This window comes from Ictalurus punctatus, chromosome 16 (assembly GCF_001660625.3).
Source record: "Ictalurus punctatus breed USDA103 chromosome 16, Coco_2.0, whole genome shotgun sequence".
NCBI lineage: Eukaryota > Metazoa > Chordata > Actinopteri > Siluriformes > Ictaluridae > Ictalurus > Ictalurus punctatus.
Window position 1 is genome coordinate 11,233,876 of NC_030431.2, and position 25,198 is coordinate 11,259,073.

General features: G+C 38.2%; 1 protein-coding gene across 2 annotated transcripts in view; it reads right to left on the bottom strand.

Annotated features, from left to right (window-relative positions):
* Nucleotides 1-25,198, bottom strand: part of frem2a (FRAS1 related extracellular matrix 2a) — an 86,120-nt gene that overhangs the window by 46,899 nt on the left and 14,023 nt on the right. For both annotated transcript variants that reach the window (XM_017488342.3, XM_017488343.3), the window contains exons 3-6: nt 22,005-22,151; nt 15,212-15,442; nt 8,705-8,830; nt 6,055-6,306 (exon numbers count right to left, since the gene is read on the bottom strand). In XM_017488342.3, the coding sequence (XP_017343831.1) occupies nt 6,055-6,306; nt 8,705-8,830; nt 15,212-15,442; nt 22,005-22,151 (756 nt within the window). The remainder of the gene's footprint in view (nt 1-6,054; nt 6,307-8,704; nt 8,831-15,211; nt 15,443-22,004; nt 22,152-25,198) is intronic.

Consider the following 25,198-nt stretch of genomic DNA (forward strand, 5'->3'; position numbering starts at 1 on the left):
ATGATTTGCTTGCTTCATTTAAGTCTAGTAGTAGTTGTTGTAGTTCTTCTGGGGTTTCTGAGAATAGAATTATATCATCGGAAAACGTAGGTTGGAGAGGTGGGAGCCATTGATCTTGATTCCTTTGTCCTCCCAGTCGAGTTTTTTGAAGATTTCTTCTAGGCAGGCCGAAAAAAGTTTGGGCGATATGGTATCTCCTTGGCGGACACCTTTTTGTATTTTGATTTCCACTTTATCATCATTTAACTGAATTGTAGCTTTTGCATTTTTATAGATTTCAAACAGGATTTTCAGATAAACCGGATTGATCCCTTGGTTTTGTAGGGCCTGAAGTATTGAGCAAGTTTTGACAGTGTCAAAAGCTTTTTCATAGTCGACAAAAGCTAGACAAAGTGGTAGATTAAACTCATTGTGGCGCTCAATGACCTGTTGAAGGGCTTGTATGTGATCTAATGTACTAAAATTTTTCCTAAACCCAGCTTGTTCCTGTGGTTGTGCAAAATCTAGTGATGATTCAAGTCTTTTGTTGATGATTTTTGTGAAAATTTTGTAAATTATAGATAGAAGGCTTATTGGACAGTAATTTTTCAGGTCTTTAGCATCTCCTTTTTGTGCAGTAGTATGACATCGGCGTTTTTCCATTGGTCAGGTATTGTATATTTGTTGAGACAGGTAGTAAAAAGTTTTGCAAGTATTTTAACTATGGGTTCTCCACCTGCTTTCAACATTTCAATTGAGATTTGATCAGGTCCTGCTGCTGTTCCATTCTTAGTTGTTTTAATTTTGGTTTTCATCGATATCCTTGGAGTTTTATTGCATTTTGTAGGTGGAGCCGTCTCATGTGCAACGTCTAACAGGTTTTGAGTGATGGCCTCATTCTGAGATGAAATGTCCATATCATTTAATTTTTATAAAACTTCAAATCTATTGGACAGTTTTAGTTGAAAGTCTTTTTGTTTTATGAATAATTGTTCTGCACTGACTTTTGTTGATACTTGTTGAATTAATTTTGTTCGTTCTTTGTGGTAGTTTATTCCTAGCTTAGCACGTACTAGACGACCTACATTGAATCGGTTGATAGGGCAGCAATCTTTAAAGATATCCTTTGTGTGTGTATATATATATATATATGATCCCCTGCTGATTTTGTACGTTTGCCCACTGACCAAGAAATGATCCGTCTATAACTTTAATGATACATTTATTTGAACAGTGAGAGACAGAATAACAACAAAAAAATCCAGAAAAACGCACATCAAAAATGTTATAAATTGATTTGCATTTTAATGAGGGAAATAAGTATTTGACCCCTCTGCAAAACATGACTTAGTACTTGGTTTAAAAACCCTTGTTGGCAATCACAGAGGTCAGACGTTTCTTGTAGTTGGCCACCAGGTTTGCACACATCTCAGGAGGGATTTTGTCACACTCCTCTTTGCAGATCTTCACCAAGTCATTAAGGTTTCGAGGCTGACGTTTGGCAACTCGAATCTTCAGCCCCCTCCACAGATTTTCTATGGGATTAAGGTCTGGAGACTGGCTAGGTCACTCCAGGACCTTAATGTGCTTCTTCTTGAGCCACTCCTTTGTTGCCTTGGCCCTGTGTTTTGGGTCATTGTCATGCTGGAATATCCATCCACGAGCCATTTTCAATGCCCTGGCTGAGGGAAGGAGGTTTTCACTGAAGATTTGACGGTACATGGCCCCGTCCATCGTCCCTTTGATGCGGTGAAGTTGTCCTGTCCCCTTAGCAGAAAAACACCCCCAAAGCATAATGTTTCCACCTCCATGTTTGACGGTGGGGATGGTGTTCCAGGGGTCATAGGCAGCATTCCTCCTCCTCCAAACACGGCGAGTTGAGTTGATGCCAAAGAGCTCCATTTTGGTCTCATCTGACCTCAACACTTTCACCCAGTTGTCCTCTGAATCATTCAGATGTTCATTGGCAAACTTCAGACGGGCATGTATATGTGCTTTCTTGAGCAGCGGACCTTGCGTGCGCTGCAGGATTTCAGTCCTTCACGGCGTAGTGTGTTACCAATTGTTTTCTTGGTGACTATGGTCCCAGCTGCCTTGAGATCATTGACAAGATCCTCCCGTGTAGTTCTGGGCTGATTCCTCACTGTTCTCATGATCAATGCAACTCCACGAGGTGAGATCTTGCATGGAGCCCCAGGCCGAAGGAGATTGACAGTTCTTTTGTGCTTCTTCCATTTGCGAATAATCGCACCAACTGTTGTCCCCTTCTCACCAAGCTGCTTGGCAATGGTCTTGTAGCCCATTCCAGACTTGTGTAGGTCTACAATCTTGTCCCTGACATCCTTGGAGAGCTCTTTGGTCTTGGCCATGGTGGAGAGTTTGGAATCTGATTGATTGATTGCTTCTGTGGACAGGTGTCTTTTATACAGGTAACAAACTGATATTAGGAGCACTCCCTTTAAGAGTGTGCTCCTAATCTCAGCTCGTTACCTGTATAAAAGACACCTGGGAGCCAGAAATCTTTTTGATTGAGAGGGGGTCAAATACTTTTTTCCCTCATTAAAATGCAAATTAATTTATCAAATTTTTGACATGCGTTTTTCTGGATTTTTTGTTGTTATTCTGTCTCTCACTGTTCAAATACAACTACCATTAAAATTATAGATTGATCATTTCTTTGTCAGTGGGCAAACGTACAAAATCAGCAGGGGATCAAATACTTTTTTCCCTCACTGTGTGTGTGTGTGTATATATATATATATATATATATATATATATATATATATATATATATATATATATATATATATATATATACACATATACACACACACACACACACACACACACACACTGTTGCGACGGACCGACAGCCGGCGCACAAGATACTAAAATTGCTCCTCCCCCGACTGCCACACTGGCGTTGAAGAGACGGCCCTGCTTCAATGATTTGGACAGTCGGAAAGCACGTGGCGGTGGGGTGGAGCCGCCGACACACCCTCAGCTGATGAATGGCGTGCCGCACGGAAAAATTCCACCATCCAGCAGACGAGGGGAGAGTATAAAAGGCCGCTCTTCTGCTCGACAGGGGAGAGACCTCTCATGTGACATGTGAGCATGGCTTTCCACCAGTTCTTAGTATGGTTGGTATTGCGTGTATTGTCTAATCGGCGTTGTGTGTGTTTGTTCTCTTGCAGACGACTCAGACCCGGGCGAAGCTTCCGCTCCCTGGCTACAAATGCGGTGTTGCCTGACGGCCGAGAAGAGCCCCCGTTTCTCCGGAAAGCCCCGGCGCGACTCCGGCCGATATATATATATCCCCAATCACTCACCCCTTAAACCCTCCGTTCACACCCCAAGGCACATGTTAGATCACCTCAGGAGATGTAACACTTCACATCCTACGCTGGGCTGCGGGGGTGTGTAGCTGGGTATATAGCAAGCAGACAATGCTACTGAATGCAGAAAATGCTACGTCTAGCTTTCCATATTACATATACTTTATATAGTATTGATATATAGTGCATGAACTCATGAGCTTAGATAATTTTTTGGGTTATCTTGCCCATACAGATTTGCTACATAACTTTTACTTGAATGCTTTGGTCATAAGGCATGTTATATTCACTGAATATTCTAAACTACACATGCATTCAGAAAGTCTCCCTCAGTAAATTGCAGCTACATTATCTGCTCTATGTCTGCGTCTGTAATCACATACCTCGGAGCATCAACTCAAAATGGCTGTGATGGCACCTTCTACTGTAGTTATTCAATAAATATCAAATGTCCTAATAAGGGACAATCCTAAACTAAACAGGCCCCTTAAAAATGCATCTACTCAACTAATGTTCCAGGGGGTGCAATTTAGATTCAATGATAAGAGAGTTAGATATGTGAGACATGCAATGTATAGTTCTCAATGTGGAAAACAATGAGATGTTTCCAGGAACCTCTAACACCTAGAGGGCATCTCTGTCTGTGTGTGCATGTCTGTCTGTGTGTGTGTGTGTGTGTGTGTGTGTGTGTGTGTGTGTGTGTGTGTGTGTGTGTGCACTATGAGTTTTTTTCATTGTTCAAGAGCACTTTACATAGTGCAGCATGTCAAAACAAACTACCCAGGCTAATCTCTTATGAAGCAGCATTTCCTCCTTCAGCTAACATTAACACAAATCCAGAGCATATACACAAGTAAAACTCAGCTCCATGTGGACCACAGGCCAAAAATAAATAAATAAATAAATAACAAATTATTCACACCTTCTTCCACCTGCTTGGCTTAAAGCACACTACATTTCTTTTGCTAATCCATGTTCAAGTTATAATGTGGATGCAGGCTATAAGTGAATTTGCATGCACACACAGAAGTGGACAAATATCATTTTGAGAACTTCATTTATCTCCTGGAAATAGCACAGACCTACCTTAATCCATAAGCTGCTATTATCCTACTGTAGAAGGAGCACAATAAACCAGAAGCACAAAAAGAGCCAAAAGCACAAATATCCCATGTTTACGACTGGAACACAATGATTCCTCATGGACTGAAGAAGCAAGCGGAATTGAACAACCTCACCGTTATCCATTCTTGCAGGCATACAAAGGGAAACAAAGGTTCTAGTGGGAAGATTCTCCTGTGCACCTGATAAACTGTGTTAAAACAAACTGTAGATGTTGTCTGAAAAGTAGATGGATAGCAAACCATTGCAAACAAAAGACAGGTTTGTCCAAAAAAAAAAATCTTTGTTAAAAATAGGTGTGCAACAATTATTGGCACCCTTTTAGTCAATACTTTGTGTTACCTTCTGTTGCCAAGATTACAGCTCCTATAATGCCTGATGAGGTTGGGGAATACATGGAAAGGGATCTGAGACAATTCCTCCATACAGAATCTCTCCAGATCCTTCAAATTTCAAGGTCCACGCTGGTGGACTCTCCTCTTCAGATCACCCCACAGGTTTTCTATGGGTTTCAAGTCAGGGAACTGGGATGGCCAACGTAGAACCTTGATTTTGTGGTCAGTAAACCCTTTTTGTGTTGATTTTGATGCATGTTTTGGATCATTTTCTTGCTGGAAGATCCAACCACGGCCCATTTTAAGCTTTCTGGCAGAGGCAATCAGGTTTTCATTTAATATCTGTTGATATTTAAAGAGCCACCACCATATTTAACCATGGACATGAGATACTTTTCCATATGGCTACCTCTCTGTGTGCACCACAACCAACTCTGGTGTTTATTGAAAAAAAAGCTCTGTTTTGGTATCATCTGACCATAGAACCCGATCCCATTTGAAGTTCCAGTAGTGTCTGGCAAAGTGAAGACGCTTGAGTTTGTGTTTGGATGAGAATAGATGCTTTTTTTGTTGAAACCCTTCCAAACTACTTGTGCTGATGTAGGTGAGTTCGGATTGTAGTTTTGGAGACTTTCTGACCACAAGACGCAAGTAACTTCTGCAATCCTCCAGCTGTGATCCTGGGAGATTTTTTGGCCACTCGACCATCCTCTTCACAGTGCACTGAGACAATATAGACACGTGTCCAATTCCAGGTTGATTCATAACATTTACAGTTGACTGGAACTTCTTAATTATTGCCCTGATGGTGGAAATGGGCATTTTCAATGCTTGTGCTATTTTCTTATAGCCACTTCACATTTTGTGAAGCTCAACAATCTTTTGCCGCACATCACAGCTCTATTCCTTTGTCTTATCCATTGTTATGAATAACTAAGGGAATTTTTATCATATGAATTCATAGGTGTGAATAATTGTTGCACACCTATATTTAACAAAGATTTTTTTAAATAAACCTGCGCTGCTTTTGCAATTGTTTTATATCCATGAGAGCAGAGCATGTTCAAATCTTATTATTCTAATATTTTCCTTTTAGAGTGTTGTTATTCTCAACACAGTTGAGAATAGTCAATAGTGTTCTTATTCATTTGTTGACACTTGTTAGTATCAAGTAATTATAGTTTTGTTTATTTACCATTTTGTGCCTTAAGCTGCTGATAAAATTAATATCCCATGTAATATCTCCTAGAAATATGGCGCATTTGTGCGCAGTCTCCTACCATCATCCAGGTCTGGCAGGATGCTGATGCATGTGCTGGGGTATTCAGAGCCGAGGCGACCACCTAACACCACGCTGAGGGAGACGTTAAAGCTTTCCTTAGGCTCGTACAGTGAGTCGTCAATGATCACCACGCGGCAAAGCTTCTCTGTCTCTCCTTTTTCAAAACGCAGAATGCTAGTCTGTCCCTCCGGTCGGGAGATGTAGTCAGAGAAAGAAAGAACAGTGCTGGGTGCTGTACCTGTAGCCGAGCCTGCAGAGAACGCCAGAGACAGCAGAGAAAGTTCAGAAAGAGTTACAAAAGACTGAACAAAGCAAACAACAAATAGCTAAAATAAATTAATAAATAAATAAATAATTTAAAGAAAAAATATAGCTTTCTTTTTTCATCTTTAAAGACGCATTTAAATATTAAAAATAGCATTAATGAAAGATGACACTAATGGATTGTGCATTTAATTGTCTATTCTGCTTGGCTAAAATTGGTTGAGCACTTTGTAATACTCAGATACAACACCGCTCTTTTATATCCAACGCAAGAAAAGTCTTTGAGAAGTCAAAAGTAATAGTAGCTAAAACTCATAAAAGTTATGATGTGTTAATCTTTAACAAGAAACGAAGTCAATTTAAACTGCACCTCAACATCTACTCAGTCAGAGAGTGTTGATTACATTTCTATAACAGTGGCTCTGAAAGTATTTCAGCTAGAATTTAAATCACAGGTTTATATTAATGCACTCATTCTAATATTGTTATTGTTTCTATAAAAACAATGCAGGGAGCTGGGAGCTGTATGGCAGATGCTCCACATAATCTAAGGCTCATAATAAAGGGATTTTTTTTTAAAAAAGTGTCATTATCTAACAAAGAAAACTAGGGGATATGGTGAAGCTTTCTATAAACATTTAACATTTATGCAAGGAGCCTCCAGTGTCACCGCAGTGACATGTTATTGACTGTTATTAAATGCAACTAGAACCAGTAAAAAGAATGAGGTGTCATTTGTTAAGAAATAAAAAAATATAATTGTTTGCAAATTGCCATGATATAAGAAGGATAAAACTTTGGGATAGTATCACACTATCTTGTCACTGATTATTTTTCTATAACAGCACACCCGATCGTGTTTTATTCCTTACATTAAAAGGAACCCTGACTATGAAGACTTGTAGGCCTGAACATGCAATAGTTGCCCTCTCCTACTAAAATACGTTATTAGAAACACATGAAATATGTTCATTACTTTAAAAGTCCTTAATATTTAATACATATCTTAACCTACGGAGGCCGCCATTACGTGACATGTGAAACGCACTCTGAGTCGAGGATGTAAAATGGTTGCACTTTAGCATTCAAAAGAATTAGCTACTAGCTCCCGCAGCAGGAAAAGAATGCCACACTGTGCTGCTTTTAGCTGTAATTTTCTAGTTATTGTGTGCTGTGATACAGGGGATATCTGTAAATATAATCAAACCTGGGAGCATCTCGTTAGTGCGTTTTTTGTGTATATTCTCATGACGTAAATCTCCTAAAACGCCTAGCCAAGGTAATATTAAAAGTAAAAGTAAAATCAAAGCTATTCTTAAACCATTTGGAGTACATGCATGGTTTTGGTCTCTTTTGAAAGGTGGACTAAATATTTTTACATAATCGGATTGTTTGGACCGTTGCCAGTGTAACAAGACTGTTTTTCTTAGGATTTTATGGATCAGTGGATTACTATGAGGCTTCATATGAGGTGAGTTGCCTCCGTTTAATAAGTGTTTGTATGACGGTGGTCTGACGGAGACATTGATCGTAGCTGCTGTTGTGATTATATCTCAAAACAGTTTACATCAATCGAATCACAAGAATCTTAGCTTTCCAAAGATATGTGCACCTTCATACACACAGCAGCTGTGTAGATAGCATAGATTTGCTCGTAACTTGGTGACAGTGTGCTGGGGGGCCAGCAGAATTTTACAGAATAAAGTATACGATGGAGATGGCTGATAATCTCTAAAATGATTGATATTAGAATATGTTTTATCATCAAAATTATGGTTTAATCCATATGCTTACGTCGAACAACAAACTCTCTCGGTCAGCATAGACGTGCAGTTACTGCACAGACACCATCGATTTTGCCCCACTCCTGCCTCCTCACCTCTCTGATCATCTTCATTTTGATGTACATTTTGAGTAATGTCATCTATATTGGCCTCCTCGCTTATGTTACGCCTGGGTTCAAACAGAAAAGTCTGAAGACAAATTTATATCACTGTAGGGTCATTGGAGAATCAAGACCGTTGCAACCGTTTGACATCACTACCCAGAATGCATTGCGACGTAAACAGCAATGGTGACCTATGAGTGCAAGGATTTTTATTTATTTTTTTAAACTGACATCTAGGGTGCTTTTATATAGCAGATTTATAAAGAGGATGTTAGCGTTAATCTATAACTCTTCATAGCCAGGGTTGTCTTTAATAAATCAGCAGTTAGCCTCTGACTTTCTATTAGTTTATAAACAATCAGAAGCCTTCAAGTCATAGAATGCCCCAAAACAAAACTACATTTTGATCTCAATAACAAGTATTGGATGTTACCATGGCTTCCCATCTCCTACAGCAATCTATATTTGTTACAGTGGCACAGATGGTTCAGCGTACCTTGTAGGGTGTAGCAGAGCACCATCAGCTCCTCACTGACATCTCCTGTTCTGTGTAACGGGACCAGCAGCTCTCCAATGTCCTCCTCGACAACAAGTCTTGCCTGGGGAATGAAGACTGTAGACTCTGCCAAAAACAGAAGAAAGTGTTATTCTTCTCTTGGCATACTAAAATGTCTGTAACAATAAAAATGTACGGCTGAGAAGAAGCTAATTTAAAGAACCATTGAAGATGGGCTGATTATTCAAACATTATTACTGAGCTTGGGTTGAGGAAATGTCTCACTTAAGTATTTCTGCATTCTACAAAGAATTAATTGGTTCAAAGCCCAGACTGGTTCAGTATTTTTTTATTATTAGATTTTAGAGGCCTTTATGCGACACAATTCTTCAAAGGTTTTGTGCATTCTGCAATTATTATTGACCACAGTGAATAAAACTCTCTAGCTGAATAGGAGTGCACTCAGGTATTTCTACTTTCAAAAATACCAGGAACAAGTGAACATTTAAAAGGATTTTAAATGTAGTGCATCAAACTGACTGAGGGACGGAAGGTCAACCAGCCAAAAGAAGGATGTTTTTTGAAATGCTGTGAAATTAGCAGAATTGCAACCTTTTTTTTTTTTTTTTTAAATCACCCACAATGGGACCAATAAAAAAATCAAATAAAATCTCAATCTCGGCTCTCTGCTCATGTTCCAGATCTTCACGCTTGTACTCATTAATCCTGATCTGTCACTCACATCTCTAGACCGTTCATCACACCATAGCTGGTATTTCTTCACAGCAGACAGAGAGGCTGAAGGTGTAGGCAGGGAGAAATGCAGGGGAAAAAACAATGTATAGATTGGAGATCATGCTGGTTACTTTCAAAAGGAGTGACACACTACCTCCATTAATGAGTGAGAGATTTTTGTTTTTGAGTCCACATGTTCCCTAGGCATTATTTCCAATCTCTTCATCTCTTTCAGACTCAACCTGATCATCTACAACACACACAAGAGAATCAAACTACACCCGGACTGTGTCACAACTTTCTCTGCAAAGCTAAAGCCTGTTCCACAAAGACTTAATGGCAACAAGGAGTATTCCCTACAGTTATAAGTCCACAGCAATACTAACTGTTATTTTGTTCTTGTTGTTAATTTCCAGTTCCCTTTTCACACCCTGATCACACTGACATCATGAATTATAACAGCAATTGTTCAATTCTTCAAACTAGATATATCAAGTAAACATATTCAGCTCTGAAAGCTAGCACAGAATTTCCCTGATACAACTAAAAACAAAGTCCCTGATTTACTAAGATATCATATAAAGAGTAGAAATTGTCACATGTTGTTTGATAAAAGCATATGTGTCTAGTTATTGGGTATGTTGTGGTCATTTACAAAGAATAATCGGATTAACTGATGCCACATGCAACATTGGGAGTAGAAACAAATGAAATATTTGTTGTTTGTTTGCATGTTTGGGAAGTTCGGATCTCCTGGAAGAGTGAAAATGTAAGTTATCTCTTATGTGCATAATTATTTATTGATGATATTATTTTATATTATTAAAAATTAGTATTATATTAAGAATAATTTGTCACCTAGAACACTGATTAACAGCAGAGACATGAATAGAATAATTTCTTATTGTTCCCAAATGTCAGAAATGAGCTCATGCAAATTTAAAACCAATCAAGGCTCTTCTGTGTACTGGCACCCAGGGGGAATGTACTGACCCTGACTGTCCGAACAGCTGAGTCCGAACACTGAGTCACTGCCTGTCTTCAAATGAAGACTGAGCTCTTCACTAAACACTTAATTGAGAAAAGAAATGCTGTACTTTACCTCACATTAATGGCTATGTAACAGGGTACACAGTATGGTCTTGTTATGGTCAGGGTACATAGTATAGTTAGTATGGCCTTATGGTATTATTAGACCATTGTTTATTTGTACTAGTGTGGACATGCTTTTCAACAGAGACAAAGCCTTTCTCTGGATAAGAGCATGCATGAAAATGCTGTAAATGTAAAGGTAAAACCTGCCCTTCGGTTAGGTCCTTGACGTGAGTTTTAGATTCGGTAAATTACACTGTGGGTGCTAAATGAATCTATTTGCATACAAACTGTCCTGTATTTTGAACTGGTGGTGCAAATGCCCAAAATTACATATTCATTTAGACAAACAAGCAAAACAAGCTGTATTGAAAGACCATATTAAATCACCTTGAACATTGCAGGCATAATTAATTTACCCTGTTTTTACACACACACAGACACACACACACACACACACACACACACACACACACACACACGGCTGTTTATGCCAAAATTGTTAAAAATGGACAGATGTCTTAGGAATAACAGCTACTGTCCTACTCCATGTACTCCTTGGTAAAGAAAGACTGTATCTGCATTTCTTTGACATTTGTTACTCAGTATTCAATTCCAAAATGGAAATTGTAATTAGCACAACTGCTCAATGCTGAAAACAGAACCCTTTTATGTTCTTCATACAAACTCCAAAGCAACATCAATTTCAAAAGCCAATTACTGAAAGCTGGGACAGAACACAAGGGTTAGATTTTATACCCATGGATCCTGTTTTCCTTTTTTCATCCTTGTTTCACAACCACAAGAAATTGACTGGGTGTTAATGCAGCATGCATTTTACACTGAAAACCTTTAAACCTCAGATTCGTGCTGTTTCACATCGGCCATTGGATACAGCTGAGGCAACTGAACCTGCATTATAATCATGAAGACTTGTGGTGTAATCATAAAGCAGATGAACTCCTCAGATGAAGGTTAAAACATCTGTCCTGCATAACTAAAAATCTTCATACCCATGCTACAACTCAGGGCAAGTGGGTCAGACACATTGATGGAAAAACCCTGCACTGTGTTACAATATTAATCTGAATAGGAGTTCATCTGGAAAGATGAATACAGACCCACACTGCAGGCTACCACAAAAACACAAATACTTAAAAGGGTAATTAATCCCAAGAATAGAGACTGGAGTGGAACAGCAGGGGAGCATGTAGGCTAGTCAAGTGCCGCCCTTCTTCTACATTCCTGACCGTAGACAGAGCCACATCTCTCCAACACGTTAAGCTTCCCAAGGGAATGTGGCCTTGGCAAGAAAAAACTCTGCCGTAAAACTGGTAATTAGCTCACAAGGGAAGCCGTGGAGTTGTTGTTGTTGTTTTTTTAACATGGAGAAATAAGTTCACTCTAAGAGTGCATCAGCTGCATTTGGTGTGATTGATCTGAATTATAATTACCAAGAGACTCCACAAAGCCAATAAAGGAAAACACGCACACATACACACTGTGAAATAAAAATAAGCCTTTGGTTATTCATAGTCTACAAATCCAAGTTTGCTTATGAAAGTGAGAATGTGAGACTCTCAAGGCAGTGGAGCAAACAAAGAAGCTAAAGCCAACACATCTAGTGGCAAATGCACGACAGGGAACGGCAGTTCAAATTACCAGGGCTGAACTGCAGGTTTACCACGATAAAGATATTAGCAGTGGCTCTGATGCTTAATTAGAAAGCAGTGTTTTGTTCATATACCTCTATATAGTATATATATATAGTATTTGTACTCAATGCGCAGGTGCGTTTCCAGAAGGACTCTTCTAAAATCCTTAATCAGTGTTGATCTAGGAGAAACTCTTAATGCCGTCACATGCCATATTCCTATTCACTCTAACATGCAAATTACCACAACAGACTAGAATTCTGTAATGCCTTAATGCTGGGTGGTTAATAGAAGCTTGAAAAAGGAGTCTACTTAGATGCAGGAGAAAAATGGATGTTCATAATAGCCAGAAGGGATAATAAAGTGCTTAGATAATTGTGGACTACTTAATAAATAAATAAATAAATAAATAAATAAATAAATAAATAAATAAAAACATCTCCAGTATGAAGCTTATGGTATTTGTGTTTGTGCCATGGAGAGAAGGCTGGGATCCATGCTGTGACACAAAAAAAAGAAAAAAGAATTCAAATCCCCCAGATATTGTGCAGCAACTCAGACCCCACTATTTTGAAGTTTGTGCTGCCAATTTGGTCAAAATGGAGTGGAATGCAAAACGTTGTTTATGTAGAAAGAAGCACTGCTTAATAAGTACTCAAAGGTCATTCATCTCAGAACTATTCTTTTGTCAGACTGATAAATTACTTTAGTACTTCATGACTATATTGTCTATTACTGGACTCAATATCTGACTCAATAAAGGGCAACAAACTGAAGGAAAGACAGTTAACTATTATGTTGGAGCATTTTGCCGCATGGTTTGGGTCTTTTCCTTAGAGGGAAAAGACAGTGTAAATCAATAAAGGTTCTTCTGACTCATCACCTTTATCCTATGATCCTAAGTCCTAGGAGTGGTCCTCATTCACAGACCATGAAGGATTAGATTGATGAGTATTGGTATGTAACAGAGGAGAAGACATATGGAAGTGCAAATAAAGTTTTATTAGAAATCAAAATAAAACACATAACAGGAACTACAGAACACAAAGGCTAGGAAGCAAACATAGAACAATGACCTTAACACAGCAACAGAAACCAACAGTAAAGGAAGATAGTCGTTTTCCAGTATTTACATGACAGAACCCCCCCCTGGGTGGCTCCCGAAGTGCATAATAAGTTTAGGAGGGGGTCCTGAACACCCAGACCAGAAGTCCCTAAGCTTTTCCAAGCGCAATGAAGTGTTATCCCTTGTGGATCCAAAAAGACGAGCATAACGTGTTCTCTGGGGTACAGATGTGAGGCAGGCTCTTCTGTACCGCAGAGAGATGGTGCGATATCCTCGGCTTGGCTTGGGCATGGAGCGATGGCTACCACGCAGCCAGAGGGGGGAACGAAGCTCAAGGTGGAGCTCGAAGGGGATGCAACGTTAACCATGGAACTAGAGGGGGGAGCAAAGTTCTCTGTGAGACCAGAGGGGTATCGATGCGCTACGCGAAGCATGAGGGAGGAGCATGTTCTCCATGGAGCACGAAGAGGGAACAACATGCGGCGCAAAGCATAGAAATGGAGTGACGTCTTTAGCGGAACATAGAGGCAGAACGACGTCCTAGGCGGAGAAGGATGGCATAGTGAACTCCAAGGCAGAGCAGGGAGGCAAAGCGGAGCTCTCGGCCAAACCGGGAGACTGAGCAACGTCCTCAGTCGAGCAGAGAGGCTGAGCAACGTTCTCCATTGATTCGGGTAGGGAAAGATCTTACGCATGGCTTAGCCATGCTTCTGTGTTTCTAATCCAAGGCTCCATCCCCTCCGGTTCCAACCTCAGGGACTCCAAGATTTTCTTTTGGGTGGAGAAAAAAATCTGCTGCATCCATTTTGATGGTCTTTCGTTCGATTACGTAACGGAGGTGAAGACGGATGCAAGTGCAGATAAAGTTTTAATAGACATGAAAGTAAAACACAAAACAGGGACTATAGGAAACAAGCATAGAACAATGACCTTAACGCAGCAACAGGAAACAACAGTAAAGAAGGACAAATGAAAGACAATGTGTTCAGTGCAAAGCATGACTTATATACAAGTGCTCATTCATCCCAAAATGAATCAGGTGCAGACAGTCATGTGACGTGATCAGGTGAGGTGCAGTGGCTGATGTGAATTGTAATGTCTAAGCTTTTTCTGGCATTTACATGAGAAGTATGTATGAAAATAGGAATAGGTTCAGGAGTATGAAAATAAAAGTAATATGCTATAGTCTTCAGTGTCTCCACATCTCAACTGAGAAGCTACAGTGGTGCTTGGAAGTTTGTGAACCCTTTAGAATTTTCTATTTTTCAGCATAAATATGACATAAAACATCATCAGATTTCATCATCAGTCCTAAAAGTAGATAAAAAGAACCTAATTAAAGGTGCTTTCAAGCACCACTGTATGAGAGATTTTCGACTAATGTTTTAGACAGAGCTTTCCACCACATCATCCAAACGCCAGTTGAGGAATGGTGTTCATCCCATCAGTACAGTTCCTGTGACTTTTAGAATCTATGTCCAGGGACATTTAAGCAATTTATACTTTAATTTGTCACCCATATATATGTGTAATATAAGTGCACTGTTTTGCAATATGTTTATATATACCTAATAATTAAGCATGACATCATAGAAATATGCCGAATTTTCTTTTTTATCTGTGGTTTCTTTCTCTCTACATTTGCTTTTCCTCTCAGTGCTGTCTTGCTAAAAAATTAATAATCATTGGCAATTTAATTTAATTACAAAAAACTACCATGGAGGGAAAGATCTGAGACATTGTAATTATAAGGTTCTGACTTATTTCTTTATAAAATGAGTTATTATATGCCAGTCAATATATATTAGATGTTTTCAGTCAAAATATTGCTTAATAAAAAAAAATTAAAAAAAACATTGTGCCTTATTGAGCATCAAAAAGTTATGCCTTGGTATCTTAAAATAAGATAATTGTCTTACAGAACCTTAAAATTTCAAGGCCTCAAGCTGTGTTTCTTACCATCTTCTGGATCCACGATCTCCACTGTGGCCACTGCTGGTGACTCCAATGCTGCCATGACTGGCTCAGACAGAATGATGTTGAAGGTCTCAGACTGCTCATACTTCCCATCAGAAAGGATTTTGATTTTCCATGTAGCTGTGCTCTGGCCTGGATTAAACTGCACCTGTTTCTGAAATTTTCCCTGAAAGTCCTTCTCCTTCTCAGCACTGCCATCCACAGTACCAATTGCTTCAAAAGAAATGAGAGAAATGGACAAAGTGAGTGAAAGACTGGTCCATATTTAGCTATATTAAGCTTGTGCAGAGGAAAAGATTACAATCATTTTTCTTCCATTAGTAGGTCCCAAGCACTAAACATCTTGCTAAATTTAAGGTTAATGGTGAGGCCATACTTCCCTGTGGAAAAAGTTTCAGAATTGATATGCTCTGATAAGACTGTACATAATTTTCATGACATTAGCAGGCACCCTGCTTCTTGTGATTCTTCAAAACTGTTCAAAACTGATGGATTTATACACAGTTTATATATTGTTCGATCTCTTTATTGAAAAATAATGCACGGATTTGCATTTAAAGAATGAAATGCTGAAATGAATGCACATTACTTTGAAATTCCATCAACTCAGCTAATGTATATTGTATAATGCGTTCCACTCATTTAAACGACTAAACTAAATGCTAAATACTTCATTGCTTTCCTCCAAATAATGTGGTCATTTTCATTACATTTCAACCCAAATAGTGCTGATTTGTGCCACAATGAAATGGAATAACTGTCACAAAGAAATGTAATAACCGTCACAATGAAATGGAATAACTGTCAAATCTCAAATCCTCCATGAAATTTGGCTTTACAGGCACACTCTTAATCGATCTCTGATTCCTGACATGAAACCTGCTGGAGGTTGTACATCTTGGCATCATTCAAGTGAAACAACCTATCCATTTCCTGGCTAATTTTCTCTTGTAAAATAATAAGACAAATATTTCAGGGGCATATGCTAAAATGCCACATATAAACACCCCAACACTTTATCTATTGCGGCTCTGACTAGTCTCTCAAACACACTTCAAATTCATTTGTGATAGGACAGTTATTGTATTTCATTGATTAAATTTCAATGAAGACAACCATGTTATTTGAAGAAAAGCAACAATGTGCTGAGTGTTTACCTCAAACCACTTTTAAAGCACAGTGGAATGCATTACAATGGAGTTTATTGGAGCACATTCAAGATTGACCCAAACTAAGGGTTTAATTCTTTAAATGTACATTTAAATCAACATTGTTTTTTTTTCTTCTGTAAAGAGAGGACATGACTTTAAAATGACACAGTGGTTTTAATTGCCAATTTGACATGCTTTCTACATGCCTCTGTTGTAATGTTATATCAATGTGTCTTGCATTTCGGTTGGATGGATGAGGGATGGATGAGGGATGGATGTCATTCTAGAACATTAGTCATTCTGGCTACAATAAGATGTGCAGGAAATTGAAAGTTGTGTAATGACAGAATATAAATATGTACAATATTGTAACTGTAACTTGCCAAGGAGTGATGAGTAAGTCTAGAACACCCCTCCCATTGGGGCAATCTGTGGTGAATCTGCCATAAAGTGTTTGATCAGAATCACTTCAAGCACAGGGGCTGGAAGGGTCCCTTCTGTCAGAGCCTCCCAAACAGCTGGGTGGAATTACATTTCTTCAGGCCTGTAGCTCAGTAACCTTGTTCCTTGCTCATGTGTCAGACAGTGTGAGGTTAAAAAATAGAGTACATACCCCTCTATATTATATCTATATATAATTATATATATTATTTAAGAACACCATCAGAAAGAAACTTAACTTAAATGATGTCATGTTTCTAAATTAAACAGTCTGATTCACCATCAACATGGATAAGAAGTGGGTTAGCTAAGACTAAAACAGCTGGTCTAGGATCGGTTCATTCTCAGCCTACAATTATATTCCTATAGGCCACAAATAGCAAAATAAATAAATAAGCCTGCTCCAAGATTTTTCTGAGGGGTTTGATAAATAAGCACCATGATCTGAATTCTGCTTACATCTGAATAAAGTCTCCAGGCAGTATGAGAATCATTTCACATTCAACCTCTACTATGTCCTCTGTGCTCCCTTAACAATAGAAAATACATGAAAGATGATGGAGAGCATCTTCAAAGAGGAAAGCATTGAGATATAGATAGCGGATAGAAAGAAAATATAAAGGAGGGAAAAAGTGAAAGAATAGCTTAACTTTCAAGTCTATCTTTTGGACAGCAGGAGGGCTTTTCTGTGCACTAAGAGTGCAGAATGTGGAGAAGAAGTGAAGAGGTGGAGAAGAGGAACGCTGCAGGAGAGTAGTGGAAGGGAGTAGGTGTGTATGCTGGGGAAAGCAGAATAACTGTGAAGAGTTGAATAAGTGGCCCTTCAGCTACTCATTTGTTTTCAGTAGTTTTTAATACATTTGAAGACACACACTTAGCAGATATTTCGAGTCAAAGAACAACTTTCTCGATATCGAATATTTCCTTTAAGTAACCAGATGTAGGAGAAAGCATCAAGTCTAGTTCTTCTTGTAAATACAACCCCAATTCCGAAAACATTAGGACAGTATGGAAAATGCAAAAAAACAAACAAAAAGAGTCATTTGAAAATTCAATTCACCCTGTACTTTCTTGAAAACACATTAACACATTATTTAATGTTTTACTTTGTGAATTTAATTTATATTTGAAAATTTATACACAAATTTGATGACTGCAACACACTCCAAAAAAGTTTGGACAGTCAACTGTATACCACTGTGTAACGTCTTCCTTTCTTTTAATAACACTTATTAAGCGTTTGGGCGCTGAAGACACCGAGATTTGACCGGATTCCTTGAATCTTTTAATTATATTGTGCACTGTAGAAGGTGAAATGCCCAAAATCCTACCGATTTGTCTTTGGGAAGTGTTCTTCTCAAAGTGTTGGATTATTTACTGATGCATCTGTTGGCAGATTGGCGAGCCTCGATCCATCCTTGCTCTTGAAGGACTAGGCCTTTTTTTGGAGGCTCCTTATATACTATGATTAGACGATTGCCTCGCCTGTTTCACATCACCTTCTTATTTCAACTTGTCACATCGCTATTAGTCCTCAATTGCCCCATGTCTCAACTTTTTTGGAACGTGTTGCGTGCATCAGTTTCAAAATAAACATTTATCATCAAAAAAACTATCAGTTGATTAGGTAAAAGATCAAATACACTGTCTTTATACGTTTTTTGTTTAAACACAAGTCAAAGTTCATTTGACCAAGTTTTTCTGAATTGGGGTTGTAATTTGTATGCCTGAAAAACTATTTCAGACATTCGACCAGCTGTGACATTCATCCAGCTGTGACCTTGAGCCATGTGGATCAATTCCAAAATCTAATCAGTTCATTTGCTGGTTGCAATGATATATCCATATAACATTCAAACACTTGTTCTTGACATATCGCAGTAATTAGAATCTTGGGAAGATGCACAGACAGACAACCAAAAATCAAAAATCTCAAACAAAGATACACTACAGGGGTTCAAATAAAAGCACATTTTCATGAGCCAAGAACAGAAATCTGAAGCTACAGGGGTGCACAGGTTCACATAAAGTGGACAGTTGAAAAAAACACCATGAGGTGTTTTTCTTCAGCTGGCCAATTTTGGTGAGCCTGTGTCCACTGTTGCCTCAGATTCCTGTTCTTGACTGACTGGAATAGAACCTGATGTGGTCTTTGCTGTTGTACCTCATCCTACTCAAGGCTTGGTGTGTTCTGAGATGCTTTTCGGCTCATCACTGCAGTTATTTAAGTCACCTTCTTGTCAACCAGCCTGGCCATTCTCATCTGAGCTCTGTCATCAACAAGACGATTCTGCCTGCAGAACTTCCCAATGGATTATTTATATTTTTTCTGTTATGCTATGGTGTGAAATCAGAGTCAGCAGAACCTGAACCTGAATTTGTAATAGTTGAAATAAAAAAAAAAAAGACGTGCAAAAAATCATCTTGTTGACCATAACTGAATTGGAAGATCAGAAAAAAAGAGCTTGTCTCATGAGTTTTCACCAAGACTGGCTTGACTGTAGTCATATACTAAAACATGGCTGGTTTGCTAATGTAATGCTAAAATAAGTCTGTTAGAAATCAAGAAGCTGCTTATCTTTTATAATGACAGCTAATTAAACAAGTTACTATAATATTTAATTTGATTTCATATCACGAAAAGGTAGCACAAGGAACTTAAAATTGTGAAAACCCCAGTGGGTTGGCCCTCAGGGGAGGCACCATGCGTCACCTGAAAATATGACTAAGAAATGAAGCTCTGCCTCCATGAGCTCTGAGGTGTGTTGTGATTGGCCAGGATTGAGACTGATTAGAGCCTGGCTTATGTGTTCATTTTGAGTACCCAGATGTTTAATCTGAATCGCCCAACTTGAATTAACTAACTGAATTTTTAATTGCTTGAATATTTTTAACCTGAATTCTTGAGAGCTTGAATTTTTTCAAGGCCTGAATTTCATATATTTTAATTCAGAAACAATCTATTCTAATATATTTCAACAACAACATCATATATACATGTTTTTATTCCCAAGCATTATTACAAATTCAGGTTCACATTCTCCTGACTCCATAAATCTGTAGTTTCTCAAAGCATTTACTCAAACCTTTCTGGCACCAACAATCATGCTGCAATCTTCATTGTAAAATCTGATAGTGATATCAGATAGTAAATATCACTATGAACCTTCTGATATTATATTTTGAGCAAATTTACACTATTTTAGTTACACTAAAAAAGTTTGCAGACACCTGACCATCACACCGATATGAGCTTTTTACACAAGTTAGTTCTGGTCCACTAACTTGACTGGTGTTCAAAGTGTGCTTATATTTCTTATAACAACAACACTGGGACATTTCACCAATCATCTGTTTGCAACATGAAATTCCACCTCCTAGGTCAAAAAGGTTACTACAGGAGTGTTAGCAACAGATGAAGATGAAAAAGAAGAAAGGATACCAATTTTACTGGAAGCACCTTTAACGTGAATTAACAAATCAGTGAGCTAGCCGCCATGCTATGAAATAAGTGTGGCTTCTTAAAGATCGCTTTCAGCAAGTGGCGATAAAATAATCAGAATGGACAAACCATATTGTGTCCAAAATGTCACTTACTCAGTATTAATTTCTTGTTTATAAAACTGTTGTATAAAAGCAATTTCGCACTCGCAATTGTGTGGTTATAGTGAATATTGGCGGTATTCAGGATAACTGCACTCTTGCTTGTACAATATTGCTTATTTGAGTATGCCATTTCAGATTTAAACCCCGCTTTCAGTTATAATAATCTCCACTCTTCTGGGAAGCCTTTCCACTAGATCTTGGTGCATGGCTGTGCCGAACTGTCAATTCAGCCACAAGAGCATTAGTGAGGCTGGACACTGATGTCGGATGAGGAGGGGTGTACTCAGCATTTCAAGTCATCCCAAATATGTTCAGTGGGGTTGAGGTCAGGGCTCTGTGCAGGCCATTCAATTTCTTCCACTCTAACCTTAGCAAACCATGTCTTTATGGACCTCACATTCTGCACAGCAACATTGCCATGCTGGAACATGTTTGGACCCCTTAGTTCCAATGAAGGGAAATCATAATGGCACTCTATACAAAGACATTCTAGACAGGTCTGTGCTTCCAACTTTGTGCCAACAGTTTGGGGAAGATCCACATATGGGTGTGATGGTCAGGTTTCCACATACTTTTGGCCATACAGTGTAACTTGAAATAAAGCACTTCCTGGTAGAGCGTTGGATAAACATCCTTTTTTTTTGGCAGGCAGTGAAGGTTGTATATGCTGAATGCCTGACTGAGCTGTTTATTTAAATATGAACTTATCGATTAAAGCCAGCATGCAGAGGGCTAAATTAGTCTCCAGCTCCCTAAAGTGAGGGAGAAACATCATTTCCTTTTTTTTCAACCCCCATTAGTTTGAGCATTTTTTCCTTTTCTCTTTTCTTATGTTTCTGTTTTAATCGTCTTTCTTCATCCTATGTTTTTTGTTAGCTTGATTTCTTTTCTGCAAAAACTTCCTTTCATACACACTCTTTATATCACACACACACAAACAGCATAACTCAAAACCTTCAGTAATATGAATATGGTGACACTGATTTTGATCGGTGGCAGGCAAAGTAAAATAAGTAGGTACACACACACACACACACACACACACACACACACACAATTATTCTGACTGCTCTGAGACTGCAGATACAACAAGCTTTCATCTTAGCCTCTAAAGAAAAAGGAGAATAAAACCCACTCAAACACTGGATAAAAACCACCACTGATAAGCCGGGACAATAACAGCTCACACCATGAATTCAGACTCACTTCAATGCAAAAGATTATTCGATGCTAATGACTGAAGTCCATATTAAGTTTTGCCAGGGTCTAGTGATTGGAGAATTTGCATCACCTTTCATTTGGGATTATGGAAAAACTCAGGGCAGTGCATTTAATAAAAACAACAACAAACAACACACAAAAAACATTGTTAAAAAATAAATGAGGTGCCTCAGGTTATGGATCAGGATACTGACTGTGTATTATGCAATTCAAGCTGAAATTCTGATCTATCTTCTCATATGCATCTTTTGACCTCAAACCCAAATGACTTCAGTTTATAGCAAAAACAAAATAATTGACCTTACCAATACATTCCAATACTTTTGGAGGGGACTGTATATCCACCACAGACTCACCTACAAAAGATGTTTCCCCCAGATATCCTCTACGTCTGAGCACAACCTCCAGCACTCTGGCCTGCTCGTCCACCATGTAGTTCTGTTTCTGTAAAGAGATCCAGGACCAGTCCAGGTGGAACTGCTGCTCCTTCAGTTTATGTCCTCCTGAACAGGGATAGAAATTCCACCTCAAATCATACACTTTTCCTTATTTATTCACATGGTTCATGTAAATGTGGTCTACAAACTCAAGATCTGAACATCTATGTATTGCTAATTTGATAGTCAGCACAAGCCAAGTTACATTCTAACATAATTTTTCCTCAACTGTCCAGTTTGGGCGAGCCTGTGCTCATTATAGCCTCAGATTCCTGTTCTTAATTGACAGGACTGGAACCTGATATAGTCTTCTGCTTTTGTAGCCCATCCACCTCAAAGTTTGATGTTTCATGCATGCTGAGATGCTTTTCTGCTCACCACAGTTGTGAAGAGTGATTATTTGAGTTTCTATATCCTGGAAGCACAAACCAATCTAGCCATTTTCCTCTTACCTCTTTTATCAACAAGGCGTTTCCACCCACAGAACTGTCACTTACTCAAAGTTGACTGTTTTTTGCACCATTCTGTGTAAAAGCTCTAGGGACTGTTGTGTGTGAAAATCCCAGGTGTCAGAATCAGTAGTTTCTAAAATGCTCAAACCAGCCCATCTGGCACCAACATCCATGCCACAATCAATGTCACAGAGACCACACTTTTTCCTCCTTCTGATGTGAACATTAACTGAAGCTCTTGACCTGTATGTGCATGATTATTATTATTTTAATTTTTAATTTTTTGCATTATGCTGCTGCCACATGATTGGCGGACTAGATAACTGCATGGATGTGCAGTTGTACATGTGTTCCTAATAAGGTGGACAGGGAGTGTACAATCAAATTTAGGGACTGGCAAAATACGTCATTCTTAGATACACTGCAATTATCAAAAAAGATTTGATGCACAAAACATCACAATCTGACTTAAATGTCTGGGTTATAGGTTTTTATTTTTTGATTAAACAATGTTATAATTTTTTTTAAGGTAGGATTGTATAGATCTAAAGATTTTATCTGATTCCATTTTAGGATACCACAATTTATTGTTAATTATTAATAGATTATAATCTACATGATATTTTCCTGTATGGCAGATTTGAAACATAATATTATATACACAAGGCTAAATGTATTTTCTTATGGTGCTTACTTTTAATCAACATTTTATCTGCTCATGCGACTACTATTGACTTCTGTCAACAGTCAATAGTAATTAATTAAAATTGTAATTAAAATGTCTTCCAATATATTAGTATATTATTATTTGTGAAATACTGGAGAATAGAAATCAATTATTGCATGCCCCTGTACTGCTAAAGTGCATTAGTGGATTTTGGAAAACACACACGCACATTGTAAGCTAAACATTTTTAATTAAAAATGTAAATCGCACTAACAGTTCAGATGCAAAATAAACGTGGGGCACATTAAGCCTAGTGTTTTTCATAATGCATAAAAATCATTGTGTTTTAAAAGTAGTCTGTGTTCACACCATACTAGCAAAAAATATGATGCAGGCTACAGAAATAAAACAGAAATCAAAATAGCATAGAGCTGTATAAACAATCGTGTCACACTAAATCCAAATCCAAATCTAAATGAAACAAGCAAATCAAATTGTAATGTTCCTAGAGATTCCTATCCTAATCAAATTTTAACCAGCGTAATTAGACCCTGGTGAACAATGGTAAAGGCTTGACCATGAAATTAGCACTTTGGCATAGCCTCAAAGCCAGATCTCAGATCTTATAGATTAAATATAAAGCAAGATCATAAAGGCAGAACGAAAATCTCCAAGAACATAAAAACGAGAAAAGAAGCCAAGAGACAAGCTGGACCATTTCAGAGCAAATATTAGCCTTAGCAATGTAACGTTCAATTATGAAACTGAAAGCCATGACTGTACACTCTCTCTCTCTCTCTCTCTCTCTCTCTCACACACACACACACACACACACACACACACACACACACACACACACACACACACACACACACACACACACACACACACACACACACACACACACAGACATCCATTCATGTCATGTACCAAGCAGCCATATGTGGGTCAAGATAAGCTTCTGTCCTGCTGATTCCTCATGCATGTAAAGCATCTCTATTTCACTTCAGCCCTCTGTTTCATGCAAGCCTAAATTTTGCATATAATGATAGGCCACCATGTCTGTCCTGTGCATGGTGATTTCCTAACCCTGGCTGCAGGCTGAGTTTTTACACTCTCATGCCTTGTCCAAAATATTGTTACAGGGTTCCTCACAGACTTCAAACATCTCCATATGTCCAAACATCTCTGGCATCACCATACTCACCAATAAACTTAATAAAATAGCTCCCTTACATAAGTATAGTATTTGTTTTATATGGGCCATATTCAGAGTTGGAAACACAAGTTCAAAAGTTCACCATTTTTATGCAGGAAAAGTTGTGTGTTCAGAGACAGGTTATACAACCGCATAAATCAATTTTATATTAGTCTCATTCAGATTACACAAATTACTCTCAGGTTGCCTTTTTTTTTTTTTAGTAAAAACATCTGAGACTGGGTTTTTCAGCAGAGTCTAGACCACTGCATTTAAACACAAGCACTTGCCTTTCAGCACAAAAAAAATCAGGGACAGGAAATTCAGACTGAATAAGAAAGAAACAGCCTCAAATGAAATACAATGTAGCAAAAAAACAACAGATGATTTAAAATATAAAGAATAAAAAATAATAAATTATAGTAAATGAATGAGAAGATGGCAAGCACTGAAATAAACATTTTAACATGAGTCTATTATGTTTCCAGTATATTGTGGCATGAATAGTACTAATTGTAATGATCACATTAAGATTCATTATATTATATTTTAATGACATGGCTCACACCCTCATTCCATCATTCCACCTTCAAACTGTCACACACTGGCGATGAACTAAATGCTTTTCCACACTCGAACGCTCACCAAGTTCAGAATTGTGCAAAAATACATGCTCTTACATAAACTTCTGAATAATGCAGAATATAGTCTGGAGTTACATCTGAGCTCTGAATACTGATGTGCGCAATTTCGATATTAAATCCTCATGATGTGTGATTAACTCAACTTGAGTTAA